Below are 18015 nucleotides of genomic sequence, written 5' to 3'. Positions count from 1 at the left end.
TGTGAATGAAACCATTAGTGGTGGCACTAGGTGATGGCAACAGAAGCAGCAGCAGATTCAGGAGCTCACAGCCAGACAGTCTGGTAACTTGTCAAAAAAGAGATTACAGGATACCCCTGTGCTAGCACTGAATGCAGAACCAGATTCTGTTTGGCAACTTCATTGTCTATACCTATTTCTGTGTCACAGTTCAAGGTCAGAGAGGAGCACTTTCAGTCAAGAGGGAATGAGAGTCCTGGGAGGCAACTGTTTGGCAATTCTATTGTTTATACCCACTTCTGGGTGATAGTTCAAGGATAAGGAGGAGCACTTTTAGTCAAGAGGGAGTGAAAACCATGAGGGGCAGTAGCACATCCAGCCTCAAGAGATAAGGGACACTGAAGAACGTATCTTTTCTGGTCCCAAGGGAGGAGGACCCCTGATAAACGGTATCAATTACAATCCCAAGAGATTAAAAGTCCTTTCTGTGTAAGGAATAGAGTGGAGCCCAAGACAACAGTGACTACATCTCTTCCCAGATCATACCACCTTAGAAGAAATGAAAACTTCCAAACTAGCTCTGAATATAGTACAAAGAAGTGTAAACCTTGAGACAGAGGTCCTGCCACCCCATGCTAGGAACAGAGCTCAACATTAACATAAAGTTCCTAATCAAATTATAGAGTTGAAAAATGAACAAAGAACAAAAACAACAAAAGAACCTGACCATAAAAAGCAACTATGGTGACAAGGAAGATCAAGACACACACTCAGAAGAAGACAATGAATTCCAAACACCTATAAGCAAAGCCACAAAGGAAAAATATGCATTGTACAGAAGCCCAACAAGAATTCCTGGAAGAGGTAAAAAATGATTTTTGAAATCAAATAAAAATGGCAGAAAAAAATTTGGTAAAGAGATGAAAGAAAAGGAAGAAAATTATGAAAAGACAATGAACACCTTGATTTAAAAAAAAGAGATACAAAAATACTGGAGAAAACAACACTGTAAAAAAACAGAATTGGCCTAATGGAAAAAGATATACAAAAATTCACTGTTGAATAACTCCTTAAAAAGCAGAACTGGCCAAATGGATGAGGAGATGCAAAAATTTACTGGAGAAAATAATTCCTTAAAAATTAGAATTGGGCAAGTGGAAGCTAATGAATCCTTCAGACACCAAGAAACAATAAACCAATGAAAAAATGCTAAAAATAGAAGATATGAAAAACCTCATTGGAAAAACAACTGACCTGGAAAATGAATCAAGGAAAGCTAATTTAAGAACTACTGTATTACCTGAAAGTCATAATTAAAAAGAAAGAACCTATATATCCTATATCAAGAATTATCAAGGAAAACTGTCATAATAACCTAGAACCTAAGGGTAAAACAGAAATTGAAAGAATCCACCCATCACCACATGAAAGAGATCCCAAAATGAAAACTTCCAGGAATATTACAGCTAAATTTCAAAACTCAATCACTGAAATGCCATGAAGCCATTATCAGGATCATAGAAAATTTAACAGTTACTACATTAAAATGAGAGGAAGGCTTGGAATATGATATTCCAAGAGGCCAAAGAGCTGGAATTACAACCAAGAATAACCTACCCAGGAAAACTGAATATAATCCTTTATGGAAAGGGGAAAATAAACATTTAATGAAAGAGAGGACTTTCAAGTATCTCTGATGAAAAGACAGAGTTGAACAGAAAATCTGACTTTAAATACAAGTCTCAAAAGAACCATAAAAAAGGTAATCATGAAAGTGAAATCATTAAGGACTCAAGAAGGTTAAATTAAACTGTTTTCTTATCCATATGGGAAGATAATACATGTATCTTATAAAAACTCTATCATTATTGGGGCATCTAGAAGGAGTCTATATAGACATAAGGTGCAGTACTGAGTTAATTATGTTGGGATGATAGGTAGATAGGCAAGAAAGAGGATGCCCTGGGAAAAGGGGGAAGAGAGACCAAGAATGGGGAAAATTGTCTCACATAAAAGAGGCATGAAAAAAAGAGCTTTTACAGTGGAGGGGAAAATATTGAGGGAAAGTATTGACAAGGGGTAATAGGGGCATGTGCTTGAACCTCACTTTTTGAAATTGGTTCAAAAGGGGGAAACACACACACACACACACACACACATACTGAAATGATAATAAAATCTATCTTACTAAACAGGAAAGTAGGAGGAGAAGGGGATAAAACAAATGGAGGGCAGATGAAAGGAGACAATAGTCAGAATCAAAACAAACAGAGGAGGGACAGGAGAAAGAGAGAGAGAGAGAGACAGAGAGAGAGGAAGAAAGACAAACAGAAGAAAATAGGAGGGAGGGAAATGCAGGGTAAGTAGTCATAAATGTGAATGGAAATGGGATGAACACATCCTTGAAATGGAAGTAGATTGCAGAATGGATTAGAAACCAGAATCCAAGAATATGTTTTTTAAAAGAAACACACAGGAAAGAAAGGGATATATATATATAAACACGAGAATTATATATTTAAAAGGAATAGTAAGTTGTACATAATAGATTTGCAGTTTCATGTGCAATGATCTTTTTTTCTATTCTACTATCTTATTCCATGTTATTTCTATTCTACTATGTGCTTGTCTTATTTCTGAAGTTCAGAGTAAGATAAATACAATTTTTTGAAATGTATATTACATTGTGAAATATAAATGTGAAATGAAAAAGAGAGACACAAGTAAAGTGAAAAGAAGGGGCAGGAGGAGAATCCATTATGCTTTAGCTGAAGTAAAAAAAGTTAGGGGTATTAATCATGTGTTCATATAAAGCAAGAGAAAAAATAGACCTAACTAAAAGGAATAAGCAGGGGAATCACAGACAATGAAGTTATATCAATACTAAACACATATGTACCCAATGTCATAGCCTCCAAATTCTTAAAGGAAAAGTTGAATAAATTATAGGAAGAAATAAAGAATAAAACTACACTAGTGAGGGGCCTCAACTTTCCCCTCTCAAAGCAAGATAAATCTAACTATAAAATAAGTCAAGAAAATGGACAGAATCTTTAAAAAATTAGATGTGATAGAACTCTGGAGAAAATTCAATGGGAACAGAAAGGAGTATATATCTTTTATCTCAGTTGTATATGACAACCTTCATAAAAAATACCCATATATCATGGCATTAAAAACCTCACAACAAATTCAGAAATTAATGAAATAATTTCTCAGATCTTAATGAAATAAAAATCACATTGAACAAAAGGCTATAAAAACATAGATTAAAAATTAATTAGAAACTAAATGAGCTAATTTCAAAGAATGAGTGGATCAAAGAACAAATCATAGAAATAATGAATAATTTCCTTAAAAAGAATGACAACAATGAGATACATTCCAAAATCTGTGGGATGCAGCCAAGATAGCAGTGAGGGGAAAATTTATATTGCTAAATGCATATATTAATACCAGAGAGAGAGAGACAGAGAGACAGAGAGCAGATCAATGCACTGAGCACGTAACTAAAAGAATTAGAAAAAGAATAAATTAAAAAATCCCAATTAAAAACCAAAATAGAAATCCTGAAAATCAAATGAAAGATTAAAAAAAGGAAAGGAAAAAAATATTGAAATAATAAATAAAATTAGGAGCTGGTCTTACGAAAAAAAGAAAACCTACTAAAACAGATAAACCATTTATTTGTTAATTTGATTTTTCTTAAAAAAAAAAAAGAAAACCAAATAACTTGTATTAAAAATGAAAAGGATGAATGCACCACCAATGAAGACGAAATTAAAGCAATAATTAGGAGTACTTTTGCCCAATCATATGCCAATAATCTGAGTGAAATGGGTGAAAATTTACAAAAAATATAAACTGCCCAGATTAAGAGAAGAGGAAATAGAATACTTGAATATTCCTGTCTCAGAAAAAGAAATTGAATAAGTCATCAACAAACTCCCTAAGAAAAAAATCACAGGACCAGATGGATTCACAAGTGAATTTCTACCACACATTTATGGAACAACTAATTCCAGTATTATATAAATATCTGAAAAAACAGGTGAAGAAGGAGTCCTACCAGATTCCTTTTATGACACAAATATGGTTTTTATACATATACCAGGGAAAACAAAAACAGAGAAAGAAAATTACAGATCACTTTCCTTAATGAATATCAATGCAATTTAAAAAAAAATACTAGCAAAGAGATTGCAGTAATATAACACAAACATCATACACTATAATCAGGTGGGATTTATACCAAGAATATAGAATGGATTCACCATTAGAAAAACTATTATCAAAATTGACCATATCAATAACAAAAACAACAAAATCATATGATCATATCAATTGATGCAGATAAACCCTTTGATAAAATACAGTACCCATTCCCACTAAAAACACTGGAAAGCATAAGGAACCAATGGAGGCTTCCTTACAATGATATGAAGTATCTATCTAAAATCAAGAACAAGCATTATCAGGAAGGATGCAAGGCTGTCCATTATCACCTCGGTTATTCAATATGGTACTAGAAATATTAGCGATAGTAATAAGACAAGAAAAAGAACCTGGAAGAATAAAAACATGCAACAAGGAAATAAAACTATCACTGTTTGAAGGTGATAAGAGCTGAAAGAATCATGCAGTCAAAACAAATAATTTAGCAAAGTTGCAGGACATTAAATAAATCCTCATATAACATCAATATTTCCATATACTACCAAAAAAAGGCAATCAGGAAAAGATAAATTCCATTTAAAATAACTGCAGAAAATATAAAATACTTGGGAGTCTACCTACCAAGACAAACCCAAGGATTATATGAACACAATTACAAAATACTTTTGACACAAATAAAGGTAGATGTAAACAATTGGAGAAATATTAATTGCTCATGGGTAGGCCAGGTCAATATGATAAAAATTAAAATTCTACCTATGTTAATTTATTTATACAGTCAAACTACCAAAGAATTATCTTAGAGCTAGAAAAAAACAGCAGTAGAACTCATCTAGTAGAAGAAAAAGCCAAAAATGTTAAGGGAATTAATGAAAAAAAAAATGTTAAAGTAGACAAATAGTCCAGATTTCAAACTACATTACAAATTAGTAATAACTGAAACAATCTGGCATTGCCTAAGAAATAGAGTGGTAGACAGTGGAATAGATTAGGTATGCAATACATAATAGTAGTCAATGACTAGAGTAATCCAATGCTTGATAAATCCAAAGATTCAAACTTTTGGGGTAAGAACTCAAGATTTGACAAAAACTGCTGAGAAAACTGTAAAGCAGTTTGGAAGAAACTAAGTAGAGACATCTCATACTGCATACCAACATAAAGCAAAACAGATAAATGATTTAGACATAAGGGGTGATATCATATGTAAATTAGGAAAATATGAAAAATAAACCTGTTATATTTATGGATAATGGAAGACTTTACGTCCAAACAAGAGGCAGAGGGGATTATGGGAAGTAAAACAGATAACTTTTGATTGCATGAAATTAAACGGTTTTTGTACAAACAAATGCCCACATAGCCAAAATTAGAAGAAAAACAGGAAACTGAGGGGGAAAAATTTGGCAGTTCTTCTGATAAAGGTCTCATTTCTAAAATATATTAGGAACTGAGGCAAATTTATAAAAATAAGAGCCCTTCCCTAATTGATAAACGATCAAAGGATATGAATAGGCAGGTTTCAGAGGAAGAAATTAAAGCTATCTACAGTCATATGAAAAAGTGCTCCAGGGGAGGAGCCAAGATGGTGGAGTAGAAAGATGCACATATGCTTAGCTCTAACCCCACAGCCCATAAAATACCTGTAAAGAAGAACTCTCAACAAATTCTAGAGCAGCAGAAGCTACAGAACAATGGAGTGGAGGAGATTTCTGTCCCAGAGAGACCTGAAAGACTGATGGGAAAGGTCTGTCACGCACTGGACATGGAGCAGAGCTCAGCCCTGCTTGGCCAGGCGGCACTGAAAGGAGCAGATCCGAGCAGGTTTCAGGGACAGAATCTCCAGCAGCAGTGTGGATCCCTCAACCCACAGGTGCCAAAGGTCAGTGAGAGGGTCTTTTCGGCTGACTGAGAGGTGAGCGGGGTGTCCCCATAACTCAGGCCTCTTCAGGTGGCAGCAGTAGAGGCAGCAGCAGATGGGGCTCCCAAAGTAGGCAGTAGCCTGCATCCATTGTGGAAGGTCTCCTCAGAAAGCCCCTGAGAGAACTGAACCCTGTGTGGTGGCCCTGCCCCCACCTGAGCAGCTGATCTTAATCTCACACTGAATAGCAGCTCTGCCCCTGCCAAAAGCCCCTGAGGTCTGGGAGCAGCTCATTTGAATCTCAGCCCCCAAGTGCTGGCTTGGTGGAACTGGAGGCAAGGTGGTTGTGGAGAGGAAACTCAGAAGTCAAGTAACTGGCTGGTAAATGCCCAAAAAAGGGAAAAAAAATTAGACCATAGAAAGTTACTTTCTTGGGGAACAGTTGTCTCCCTGCATCCTTTTGGATGAGGAAGAACAAGGCATACTGTCAGAGGAAGTCAAGGCCTCAGACTCCAAAGGGAACTTAAAGTGGGCTCAGGCAATAGAAGACCTTAAAAAACAAGTTAGCAGCTTACTAAAGGAGAACCAAAAAAATGCTGAGGAAAATAACAGCTTTAAAAAGAGGCTAACTCAATTGGCAAAAGAGGTCCAAAAAGCCAACGAGGAGAAGGAGGTTTTAAAAAACAGAATTAGCCAAATGAAGGAGAAGGTTCAAAGGTCACTGAACAAAATAATTCATTGAAGGATAGAACTGAGATCAAAGAAACAAATGACTTTGAGCTAAGCCAAGAAGTTAGTAAACAAAACCAAAAATTTGAAAAAATAGAAGATAAGGTGAAACAATTCGTTGGAAAAACAACTGACCTGGAAAACAGATCCAGGAGAAATAATTTAAAAATTATAGGACTACTTGAAAGCCATGATCAAAAAAAGAGCCTAGACATTATCTTCCATGAAATTATCAAGGAAAACTGCCCTGATGTTCTAGAATCAGAGGGCAAAATAAATATTGAAAGAATTCACCAATCACCTCCTGAAAAAGACCCAAACAGAGAAACTCCTAGGAATATTGTGGCCAAATTTCAGAGTTCCCAGATCAAGGAGAAAATACTGCAAGCAGCTAGAAAGAGATAATTTGTGTACTGCGGAAATACAATCAGGATAACACAGGATCTGGCAGCTTCAACATTAAGGGATCAAAGGGCTTGGAATGAGATATTTCAGAAGTCAAAGGAACTGGGATTGAAACCAAGAATCACCTACCCAGCAAATCTGAGTATAATACTTCAAGGGAAAAAATGGTCATTCAATGATATATACGACTTTCAATCATTCATGTTGAGGAAAAGACCAGATCTGTATAGAAAAATTTGACTTCCCAAGACAAGAATCAAAAGAAGCATGTAAAGGAAAAGAGGAAAGAAAAATCATAAAAGACTCTCTAAAGCTGAACTGTTTACATTACTGCATGGAAAGAAAATATTTTTAACTCTTGAAACTTTTCTCAGTATTTGGGTAGATGGAGAGATTGTACATACATACACACACACACACACATACACATAGAGAGAGAGTACAGGGTGTGTTATATCAGAAGAGATGATATCCACACAAAAAAATAAAATACAATACAATAAAAAATTAAGGGGTGAAGGAGGAAAATTCCGGGAAGAGAAAGGGAGAAATGGTACGGGGCAGGTTATAACTCATAAAAGAGATAAGAAAAATCTTATTCAATGGAGGAGAAAGGGGAAAGGTGGGGAAAAATAAAGCTACTTTCTCCACATGTGCCTGAAGGAGGGAATAACATGCTCACTAAATTTGATATGAAAATTTATATCACACCACAGGAAAATAGGAGAAGAGGTGACAAGTGAGGTGAGAGGATTGTTAGAAGGGAAGGCAAATGGGAGAAGGGAGTCACTAGAAATAAACACTTTCGAGAAGGGACAAGGTCAATTGTAGGGGAAAAAAATAAGGGGGGATAGAGTAGGACAGAGGGCAATATAATTAGTATTACACAACATGATTATTATGGAAGTCTTTTCAAAACAACACATATTTAGTCTGTATTGAATTGCTTCCCTTCTCAGTGGGGCTGGGGAGGGTGGGGGGGAGGGAGAGAAGTTGGAATTCAAAGTATTAGAAACGAATGTTGAGAATTTTTATTGCATATAATTGGGAAATAAGAACTACAGGGAATAGGGTATAGAAATCTATCTTGCCCTACAAGAAAAGAGAGAAGATGGGGATAAGGGAAGGGTGGGGTGTGATAGATGGGAGGGTACATTGAGGGAAGGAGTAATCAGAATGCAAGATATTAGGAAGTGGAGGGGAGGGGAGTGATGGGGAGAAAAGTAGGACATATTACAAAATGAGGTAAAAGCAATTAGTATTAAAACAACTGACTGAATTATTGACTGAGAATAAATCAATGACATCTTTAGTTTGGGGAAAAGAATTTCAGTCTAAATTTCCTAGAGGAAGGTAGCCTCGGGTAAAATTTGGCCTTGATGGAAAAAGTTAAGGTTTTAATGGTAAATTTGATTTTATGACTGCTATTTAATCAGGAACTAGAACATGTATAGAAAGGCATGTAAACCACTTAAGACTTGCCTCAAAAGACGTTCCTTAGCCAAAGTGAAACTATAATCATATTTGAAACCTGGTTATTGGAACTTGCCATTTTTTAGATGCTATGGGACTATTAAGTGACTGTTTTTCTGAATCTAACTCCAGGTATGGGTAGCAAGAAAGGCGATCTGAGTCTCCAACTCATGATGTCAGTTAGCTGGTGAGATGCTGGTATGAACTTCAAAAGGTGATCTCATGGGAATGGTGGGAGAGCAGCTGTTCAGCCTGTGCTGAGGTGGGATTCTCCTGACTCAGTATCCCAATGGCACCTGGCAGACCTTAAGCCTCACTGAATGCAAGTGGATAATCTAATCCTGCCTGGAACTGACATGAAGTTGGGGAGATATTGTATCCCTGCAACGTCCCTACTCTTGGTGGCAATTTCCTATAGTCAAAAGGTTTGCAAGCTTAATACCAGATCTATTCAATTATAGAATATTGGTAGGGGAACATCTGAGGTTAAGTCTAAAATTGAGCTATTAGGCATAGGACTTTAGACCAACAACAATAAGTTAGGGTCTTTTAATTCTTAGCAATACTGTGGAGACAATTAGGTCAAGAGCTTGTGAAGTTAGTAACTTAAATATTATTTGTGTCTCAGTTGGTTATGTTTAAAAAAAATTATTTTATGGTCCATATTGTAAATGCTTTAAAAAGAAGTATCACCTGACCAAAAGTTTGAATTGTTTTATCTATTATAAACTATGTTAAAAAATGAAAAATAAAAATTAAAAAAAAATGCTCTAAATCACTACTGATTAGAGAAATGCAAATCAAAACAACTCTTAGGTACGACATCATACCTATCAGATTGGCTACCATGACAAAACAGGAAAATTATAAATGCTGGAGAAGATGTGGGAAAATTGGAACACTAATTCATTGTTGGTGAAATTGTGAACTGATCCAACCATTTTGGAGAGCAATTTGGAACTATGCCCAAAGGGCTATAAAACTGTGCATACCCTTTGACCCAGCAATACTACTTCTAGAACTGTATCCTAAAGAGATCACAAAAATGGGGAAAGGATCCACATGTACAAAGATATTTATAGCAGTTCTGTTTATGGTGGCCAAGAACTAGTAATTGAGGGGATACCCATCAATTGTGGAATGGCTGAACAAGTTGTGGTATATTAATGTAATGGATTGCTACTGTGCTATAAGAAATGATGAGCAAGAGGACTTCAGCAAAACCTGGAAAGACTTATTTCCATTGAAGCTGAGTGAAGTGAGCAGAATCAGGGGAAAAATTGTACACAGTAACAGCCACACTGTTTGATGACTGACTTTGATAGGTTTAGTTCTTCTCAGCAATGCAGGGACCCAAAACAACTCCAAAAAACTCATGAAGGAAAATGTCATCCACGACCAGAGAAAGAAATATGGACTCTGAATGCAGGTCGACATACTATTTGCTCTCTTTTTTTGTTTAGTTTACTTTAGCTTTTTCTTTCCCATGGTTCCTCCCTTTCATTCTAATTCTTCTATATATCACTAATGTGAAAATATGCTTCATAATATATAGAGAGAGAGCCCATGTCAGATTGCGCACCATCTTGGGGAGAGAGGATGGGAAGAAGGTGGAAAAATTTTAAAACTTATGGAAGTGAATGTTGAAAACTAAAAATTAATTAATTCAATAAAAGAAAAAAAGACAAGATGATCTAAATGAATTGCAAAGAATTTCAGAGATGTGGAAATCTACAGGAAATGCCATAGCAGTTAGGCAAAGTAATCTTTATTTTGCTTGACTAGAAATATGAAACTAAACTAAACTAACAGTTTGGTATTCAAATAGAGAACATTTATTCTCTGCTATATGATGCTGAATCCTAACAGAATTATAGAGGAAATTCTATATTAAAAGTTCCTCTTATTTCAGTTCATCAAACTTTCTACATTAATGAAATGGAAATAACTTCAGCAAACTTTCTACATAGTATGTGTAACTCAATCTGTAATGACTGAACCATCGGATACAGGGAGCTTTTGGCAGTCAGCAGTAGACTTTGAAGGCACTGGTTACTCTTGTTGAAAGGGGAGCTACTCACAGGAAACAGGGATGTAAAGGAGAAAAGTGAGAGGTAAGAAGGTGAATTTCACCTACTTCACAATTTTTCTAAGTCCAGGCCTGAGTCAATCAAGGGAGACTTACAAACACCTACATACAACTCATGAGACAACAAAAACAGAAGAACTCTTATACCTGTCAGATTGTATATCAGAAAAAAACTTAAAGTATAGCTTTTCTGTAGTAAACACGTTTCCAGTTCACTACATTGCCATCATCTTATCCTAAACCATTCAATTCTGTTTTCAAAGTCTAATTTTGATCACTGATAAGAACATATAAAGAACAAGGTGATGGCCGATAGGCAGAAAGAACCACAGAAGTTCTGAGGAGGAAAGTATCACTGAGGTTTCATAGAGGAGGTGAGATAGGGAAAGGTCTTGAAGGCTAAGTGTGATATGGATAGGCAGAAATAAGGAAGGAAGCATTCCAAATGGGACATTAATATAAGCAAAAGCTCCTAGGCATAAAAAAGTTTAGAGTATCTTTAAGAGATGATAAACTGGATCTGAGGATATAATCAACAGGAGACAGATAAATGAAGTTATTCAAATAAACTCTGGCCTATTTTACATATTTTTATTTACATAATTTATAACTATATTTATATAAATAAAATATTTACATATTTTGCCTCTTTTTGTAGCCTAAGCACTTAGCACAATGCCTGGCACATAGAAGGTGGTCAATAAATACTTCCTGACTAGAAAAACTCTGAATTCTAGGTTTAGCATTCTAGACAGTAGCCTCTTGAGAACAGAGATGTTTTTGAGCACAGAAATGACAATTAAAGGAGTATTTTCAGCAAAATTAATATCACAGAACATCTTGGAGGAAAAAAAGACCTAGGCTCATGTCCTGACTCTGACACATTTCAGTTATGTCATCTTGGACAAGTCACCTCATCTCTCAGTGCTCTAGGCATCTCTCTTAAGACTGGTTGTAGAAGCATCAATCTGTATGGGTAGTTTCCTCATTTGGGAGTTCCCTATACCAATGAAATCACAGGAATCGTTCCAAACTCTAGCCATAATTGCCCAGCAGTGATCAGGAAAGATTAGAAAGGAGAAAGATTGAGGGAAGGAAGATTTTTAGTAGTCTAGAAATGAATAGCAAATGTCTGAAGTAGGGTAGTGACAATAGAAATGGAAAAGGAAGGGATTGATAAATACTGGGAAAATCAACAAAATTGTCTAAGGGATTGAAGGAGAAGAAAAAGTCAAAGATGACTCAGAAGTTTTAGGCATGGAAAAGTAGAAGAATAATAGCTCCATAGGAATAAATAGAAAAGTGGGAAAGAGGGGGTATAATTTAGAGGGAAGACTATGCATTTCACTTTGGACATCCAAGTGGAAACGACCAGCAGGAATTTATCCACCCAGTTTTGCAAAGATTTCTCAGTCTAATGTTGAGGGCCTTGTCTAATCTTATGGTTGAACTTGAGTGTTCTTTCTCTCCTGTGTTCCTTTCCCCATCTTTTAGCTCCAAGCTCAAAGGGATGAGAAAACTTAAAAACTGTTAGGTTTGGGGATCAGAAGGAACCCTGACACTTGTTCACTTTGGTCTTGGTCTATGCCTACCTCTCAGCACCATGTACACATATTATTAGCACAGTATCTATACAAAGTAAGTGTCTAACTTATGCTTGACTGGCTGACATTCCACCCGTAAGTTCTCAGATTTTAAGAAAAGCATTTGAACCTGAAATAAATGGTATGCTTAAAATATGAAAGTAATTGTTATTTGTGGGAGAGGGGAGATATTTCATTAAGAATTTTTTTTAGCCAACTTTAAAAGCTTTGTTAACCCTTGTGAGAGAGCATGAATTTTTTTTAAGATTCAGCTCAAATGCTACCATCTGAAGGAGGCCTTCCCAGTTCCTCCAGTGACATCTGAACTCAGCTCTCTGTGTGTTACATATATGCCTATTTATTTATATGTTGTACTCTCCCTCCATCAGAACATGAGCTCTTTGAAAGCAGACTGTGTTTTTTATTCTTTATATCCTAAGTATTTAGCAAATTCTTGCCAATTGCTTGACTGAATAGGACTAGCTGTCTCTTGTTCTTTAGATATAAATAGGAGAAACTTCTGGATTATAAAAAAACACTTCTTAATAATCTGAATATGTCTTAATCTAATATTGAATATTCCAGGAATGATAATGCTTCTGCATTTCTTTCCCGATGTAGTTCCAGACCAGCCTTATATATCTCAAGAACCAAACACTGGCATAAAGATATTGCAATCTGCTGCTGATTATGCAAAGCAGCAATTTTTCCCTTAATCCCCAATGTATTCCTTTCTAACTTGCTTATTATTGCCAGCGGCAACACCACACTTCCCAGTCCCTTCAGCTTCAAACACAGCCTTGGAGCTATTTTAAGTACTGCTTTGTATCCTTTTCCTCTCATCTGTTCTTCCCAGTTTTATTCAACTCTTCCTCACCCATTTCCTCAAAAGATAATTCAGTATCAAACTAGATTATTCTAAATCATAACATCCTACTTCATGACTCCATGTCACTTCATGCAAAACAGATAAATGTAGGTAGAAGACAAAGAGTTTAATCAGGTAAATTAATAATGACCTTGTTATGATTATAAATAGCCTGGGCTTGAACTCCTAAGACTGAATAGGGGGTCCTATTTGAGCAGCAATAAAAACCTTACTATTTGTAAATTTATAAAAAATGTTCTTCTACTTACAAACACATTGGATTGGTTGAACAATGACATGATTTTTAAATGAGCAAAATGGGTTGGGGTCTCTCCTCTGACACACACTTCCTATGTGACCCTGGGCAAAGTACTTGACCTTTCAGAGCTCTAGAAAATTCATTAACATTCTAAGCTGAAGAGAAATTATCAGCCTCCATTAGTACAGGGAATGTCCTCACTAAGAATACTCTACACCAATGAAGTCTCTATCCTGAAACCCAATGGAAGAAAAACCTTTCTTACAAAATTTTCTATTCTACACTTATGCCATTTTGAAAGAAAATAGCAGTAATTAGAACACACAACTAAACAAGCCTTACTAGAAAGAGGTAGATTCTAACAGGGTTATTACCATATCTGACATTTCTATAATCTGAACATGAGTGAGCTGAACCTATAAGCAAATGAGGCTATTTGCCTATAGAATCTCTCTGTTTTCCTAAAAGGATCAATTTAAATAGACTAAGGTTCAGGGAAGATGTAATTCAGTTCTTACCTAAAAAGGGGGGGGGGGGGAATTAATACGGCTTGGTCTTGAAAAAATGTTTCCAATTTCAAGAAAAAAATTTAAAACAAAAATCAAAATCTGTAAGTACATAAAAATTTTAATAACACATTTTAACCAATTCATGCATTTTCAATTTTCACAAAAAATGATTACTCAATAAGCACCTATTACATATCTACTATATGCTAAGGCACTGATGACTGTAATGATAATTTAAATGGGAAAATCTTTCCCATTCATTAATAGGCCTACGTGACCAGCTTAAATTGCATAGAAACCTAAGTTATGTGAGAGGAGCTTGCTGAAAGGGAGGAATAGGAAGGGAGGTACAGAGCTGACAGGAAATTAGTGAGAGAGCAGTTAGAACTAAAAGATGCAGGCAAGTCCACAGCTGGGTGTGAGAAAAGGGCACTTTGTTTAAGGAAGTCTGTTTGTGATTTGTTTAAGGGACCTGGTTTGTGGGAAGCCTAGCAGGGGGAAGATTTGGGGATGGTGTTGTCCTCTGAATTGTTACTGTGTATTGATTTTTGTTACTATGATGGATTTGGCTTTCTGGTGTCTGAATCAATGTTTTGGTTCCATCTTCCATGTGGAGAGTCTGTTGTATTTTGAGACTGAAAATTGCACCAAGATATTCATGGCCACTGCAGATGCTGTGAATATCGCATTTGTGCTATAATGACACAAATAAAGGAGCTACTTTTGACTGAGGAGATACAACATTCATTTTTAAGTCCATATAGAATATAAAATAAATACACAGTGTTTAGAATCTCTAAAAACCAAAGGAATGAGAAGACTTCTGAAGGAGAGTGCATTGTAATTGAACCTGAAAAGGAACTGGGGTTCCAAGAGAAGGAAATAATGAGGAAAGCTTATGGCTATAAACATGTTTTGTTTTTTTGTTTTGTTGGGGTTTTTTTTGCTTCTTTTTGTTGTTTAAGAAACATGTCTGTTATCAACTATTATCAAAAAAAGAATTTGGTCAATGGGTTTGGATTATAATTACAATAGAGAGCTAAAGGAACTGTATAGCTTTAGCAAGTTCTCTCACTAAACCTCATTTTCCTAATATATAAAAGGAGGGGATTGGACTAGAGCAGGAATTCTTAACATTTGGGGGTCATGGACTGCTTGGGTAGTCTGGTGAAACCCCTTATCAGAAGAATGCTTTTCGAATGAGTGAGATAAAGTGCACAGGATTACAAAGCAAACCAACGATACTGAAATAGTTATCAAAATGCCCTTGGAGCTGAGTAGCATAAAAAAGCAAGTATTTTCAATTCCTATTAATGTTATTACTTGTTCACTTACTTATCTCTTTTAGACCTAACTGGCTAGATCAGCTACTTATCTTAAGCCTCATTGGTTACTAGCATGGCTAAGATATTAAATTATGATTTACAGTGCCTCATTTCATTTAGTGCCTTAGTAGCACAATTTACTAAGGAAAGGCTAAGTTTTTTTAAAATTATTATTTTATAATATTCCTAACTGGCACGCATGTAACAGCAATTACACTGGTTTTATAACAAAGTATTTTTGCCCTTCCTCACTATGGAAATTTACTTGTCCTTTCATCCCCCTCTCCCTTTTCAGCTTTCTTCTATATGCTCTCTTCTCTCCATTAGAATGTAAGCTCCTTGGGGGCAGAAAACGGCTTCTTATTTTTGTATTCCCCAGTGCTTAGCACTGCATCTGGAAAATAGAAACCATTTAATAAATGCTTCTTATCTTGACTATAGGCTATATCACAAAATTTTCCCCTGAATAAGCTAAGTAAAACCTCATTAATTAAAACTCATCAGATTGTGAAATAATTCAGACAGGAGTTATGCTACAATTTAGTTTCACAGGAAACCAGTGAGTTCCTAGCGTTTCTGGTCTTTCTTTGTATTCCCAGTGATTAGCATATTGTCTGACAGATATTTGACACTTAATAAATGCTTCTTGACTTTACTGGATAGGAGGAATGTTTAAAATACTAAAAAAAAAATGTACATTGTTTCCTTAAGCCCCAAAACATTTAATTCAAGAAAAACAAATAATCTGCTATTCACAAAACATTTTTTTCTATTCATTACAGCAAACATATTAAAAGTTCTACTCAGTCTCAAACTAGCTCTAAGAATTTACTTATTAATTACTGCATTTACCTAGGATAAAAGATTTAGACTTGAAAGTGATCTTAGAGGCTATCTAGCATAACATCCCCCACACTTCTATCCTGTACCCTCCCACCCCCATTTTACCAATGAAAAAACTGATGACCAATGAGGTTAAATGACTTGCCCGAGATCAAACAAAGAGTGACCAGCAGAACTAACCAGAATCCATGTGACTTCTCTCCAGATCTAATTCTCTTTCTATTGTACTACCCTAAAAATAATAGAATCATAGAATTTCAGAATCCCATTAGTCCCCTAATTGAATCTCTATATAATGCCTGAATTCCCAGTAAAATATCTCTTAGAGTTCACCTAATCTTCACATTTCTTTCAAAATATCCTCTAAGTCAGATTTTTCAATAAATTTCAATAGCTTCAACAGTCATATTTTTCACTTGCCTTTCCCAACTGTCTAAATTAGAGAGGCTTTATGTATTTCAAATCTATAGCAGCTACTCAGATATTCTTCATAGAGCAGATGCCTTTTCTTGGATTTATCAAAAGTAATTTTTTATTATAATTAGAAATGAAAATAATTGGTTGTTTTGATTACTTACGGATGCAAGTTGACAATGTAGGATCTGGCACAAATCCCAATTTGCAGGTGCACCGATAGCTCCCCAGTGTATTCAAACACTCACCATTAGGGCATACTCCTTGCATCTGGCATTCATTAATGTCTATAAAAAGATACCAACAGATAACCAGAAGTTAAGTTTTTTGCAGAAACTGACTAAAAATTGCTTTTACTGTCCTATTCACTGTAAGAAATCTGGTTACAACTAACACAGTATGCTAGTGGCCCTCGATTAGCAGTCTACACAGACTTTAAATCCAAACAACACATTTATTGAGCACCTACCATTTTTTAGACCCTACAGGTGCTAAGCTTAAGAGAGGGCTCCCTAAAGCTCAAGAAATTTTCAATACAGTTGGGAAGACAAGATAGAAACACAAGGGAGCTTGAAGATTTAAATGTCAGTTTGAATGAAATAATAGAAGATATTTCAGAAGATCACAAATTTATAACTAGAAAGCCATCAGGTACAGTCTCTTCACTTTACAGATAATGAAACTGTGACCTAGGGATGTCAAATGACTTTATTAGGGTAACATAAAGAATAGGGAGCCAAGGAGGAATTGTACCCTCTGACACCAAAGGCAAGTTTATCTCCTACTTACCTTCACTGGGTTAACAAGTCAGTCTAATCAACTGCCAAATAAGCAAACCATCAATAATATGAATAATTAGAGTCATAACAGAGATTGTTTCAGTGTATGCCAGTCAAGGAGGTGAGATCATAATCCCAGAATCTCAGAGTTGGACAGGACTTCAGTAGCTTTTTAGTCCAAATCATTCACAAAAGAAATCCCTAAATAACATACCTTACAAATGGTCAAAAGTCTCTGCTTAAAGAACCCCAATAAGGGTAATCTACCACCTCCATTCTCCTTTTAGACAACACTAACTGCTAAGAAGTCTTTCCTTACATCAGGGCTAAATTTGCAGATTTTTCTTTGCACCTTCCACATCTATCCTCATGGAGCAAAGAGAACAAGTCTGACCTATCTTCCACATGCAGCCCATCCAACACTTAAATAGAGTTATCATGTCCCTTTGCCTTTCCCAATATTCTCTTCTCCGAGCTAAATATTTCCAGAAACTCTTAAAGGACCAGTAGACCTTGGATGCATAAAAATAGGGCAAACAGAACATTCTTAGAGGGAGAGTTATGCAAGCAAGGGCAGAAGACAAGTAAGCATAAAATTTGGATGCCACACTATGAAGACCTTTGAATGCCAGGCTAAGTTTGGACTTCATTCTATAAATAAAAAGAAGGTGTTGATATCATTTGAGCAGCAGATTGACTAAAGCAGTGTTTTATGAACATTAG

General features: G+C 35.7%; 1 protein-coding gene across 4 annotated transcripts in view; it reads right to left on the bottom strand.

Annotated features, from left to right (window-relative positions):
• Window positions 1-18015, bottom strand: part of LTBP1 (latent transforming growth factor beta binding protein 1) — a 477680-nt gene that overhangs the window by 157893 nt on the left and 301772 nt on the right. For all 4 annotated transcript variants that reach the window (XM_072634139.1, XM_072634140.1, XM_072634141.1 and 1 more), the window contains one exon: window positions 16678-16800. In XM_072634139.1, the coding sequence (XP_072490240.1) occupies window positions 16678-16800 (123 nt within the window). The remainder of the gene's footprint in view (window positions 1-16677; window positions 16801-18015) is intronic.

This window comes from Notamacropus eugenii, chromosome 1, assembly GCF_028372415.1.
Source record: "Notamacropus eugenii isolate mMacEug1 chromosome 1, mMacEug1.pri_v2, whole genome shotgun sequence".
In the NCBI taxonomy this organism is placed as follows: Eukaryota; Metazoa; Chordata; class Mammalia; order Diprotodontia; family Macropodidae; genus Notamacropus; species Notamacropus eugenii.
This window is presented reverse-complemented; position numbering and strand designations above follow the sequence as displayed.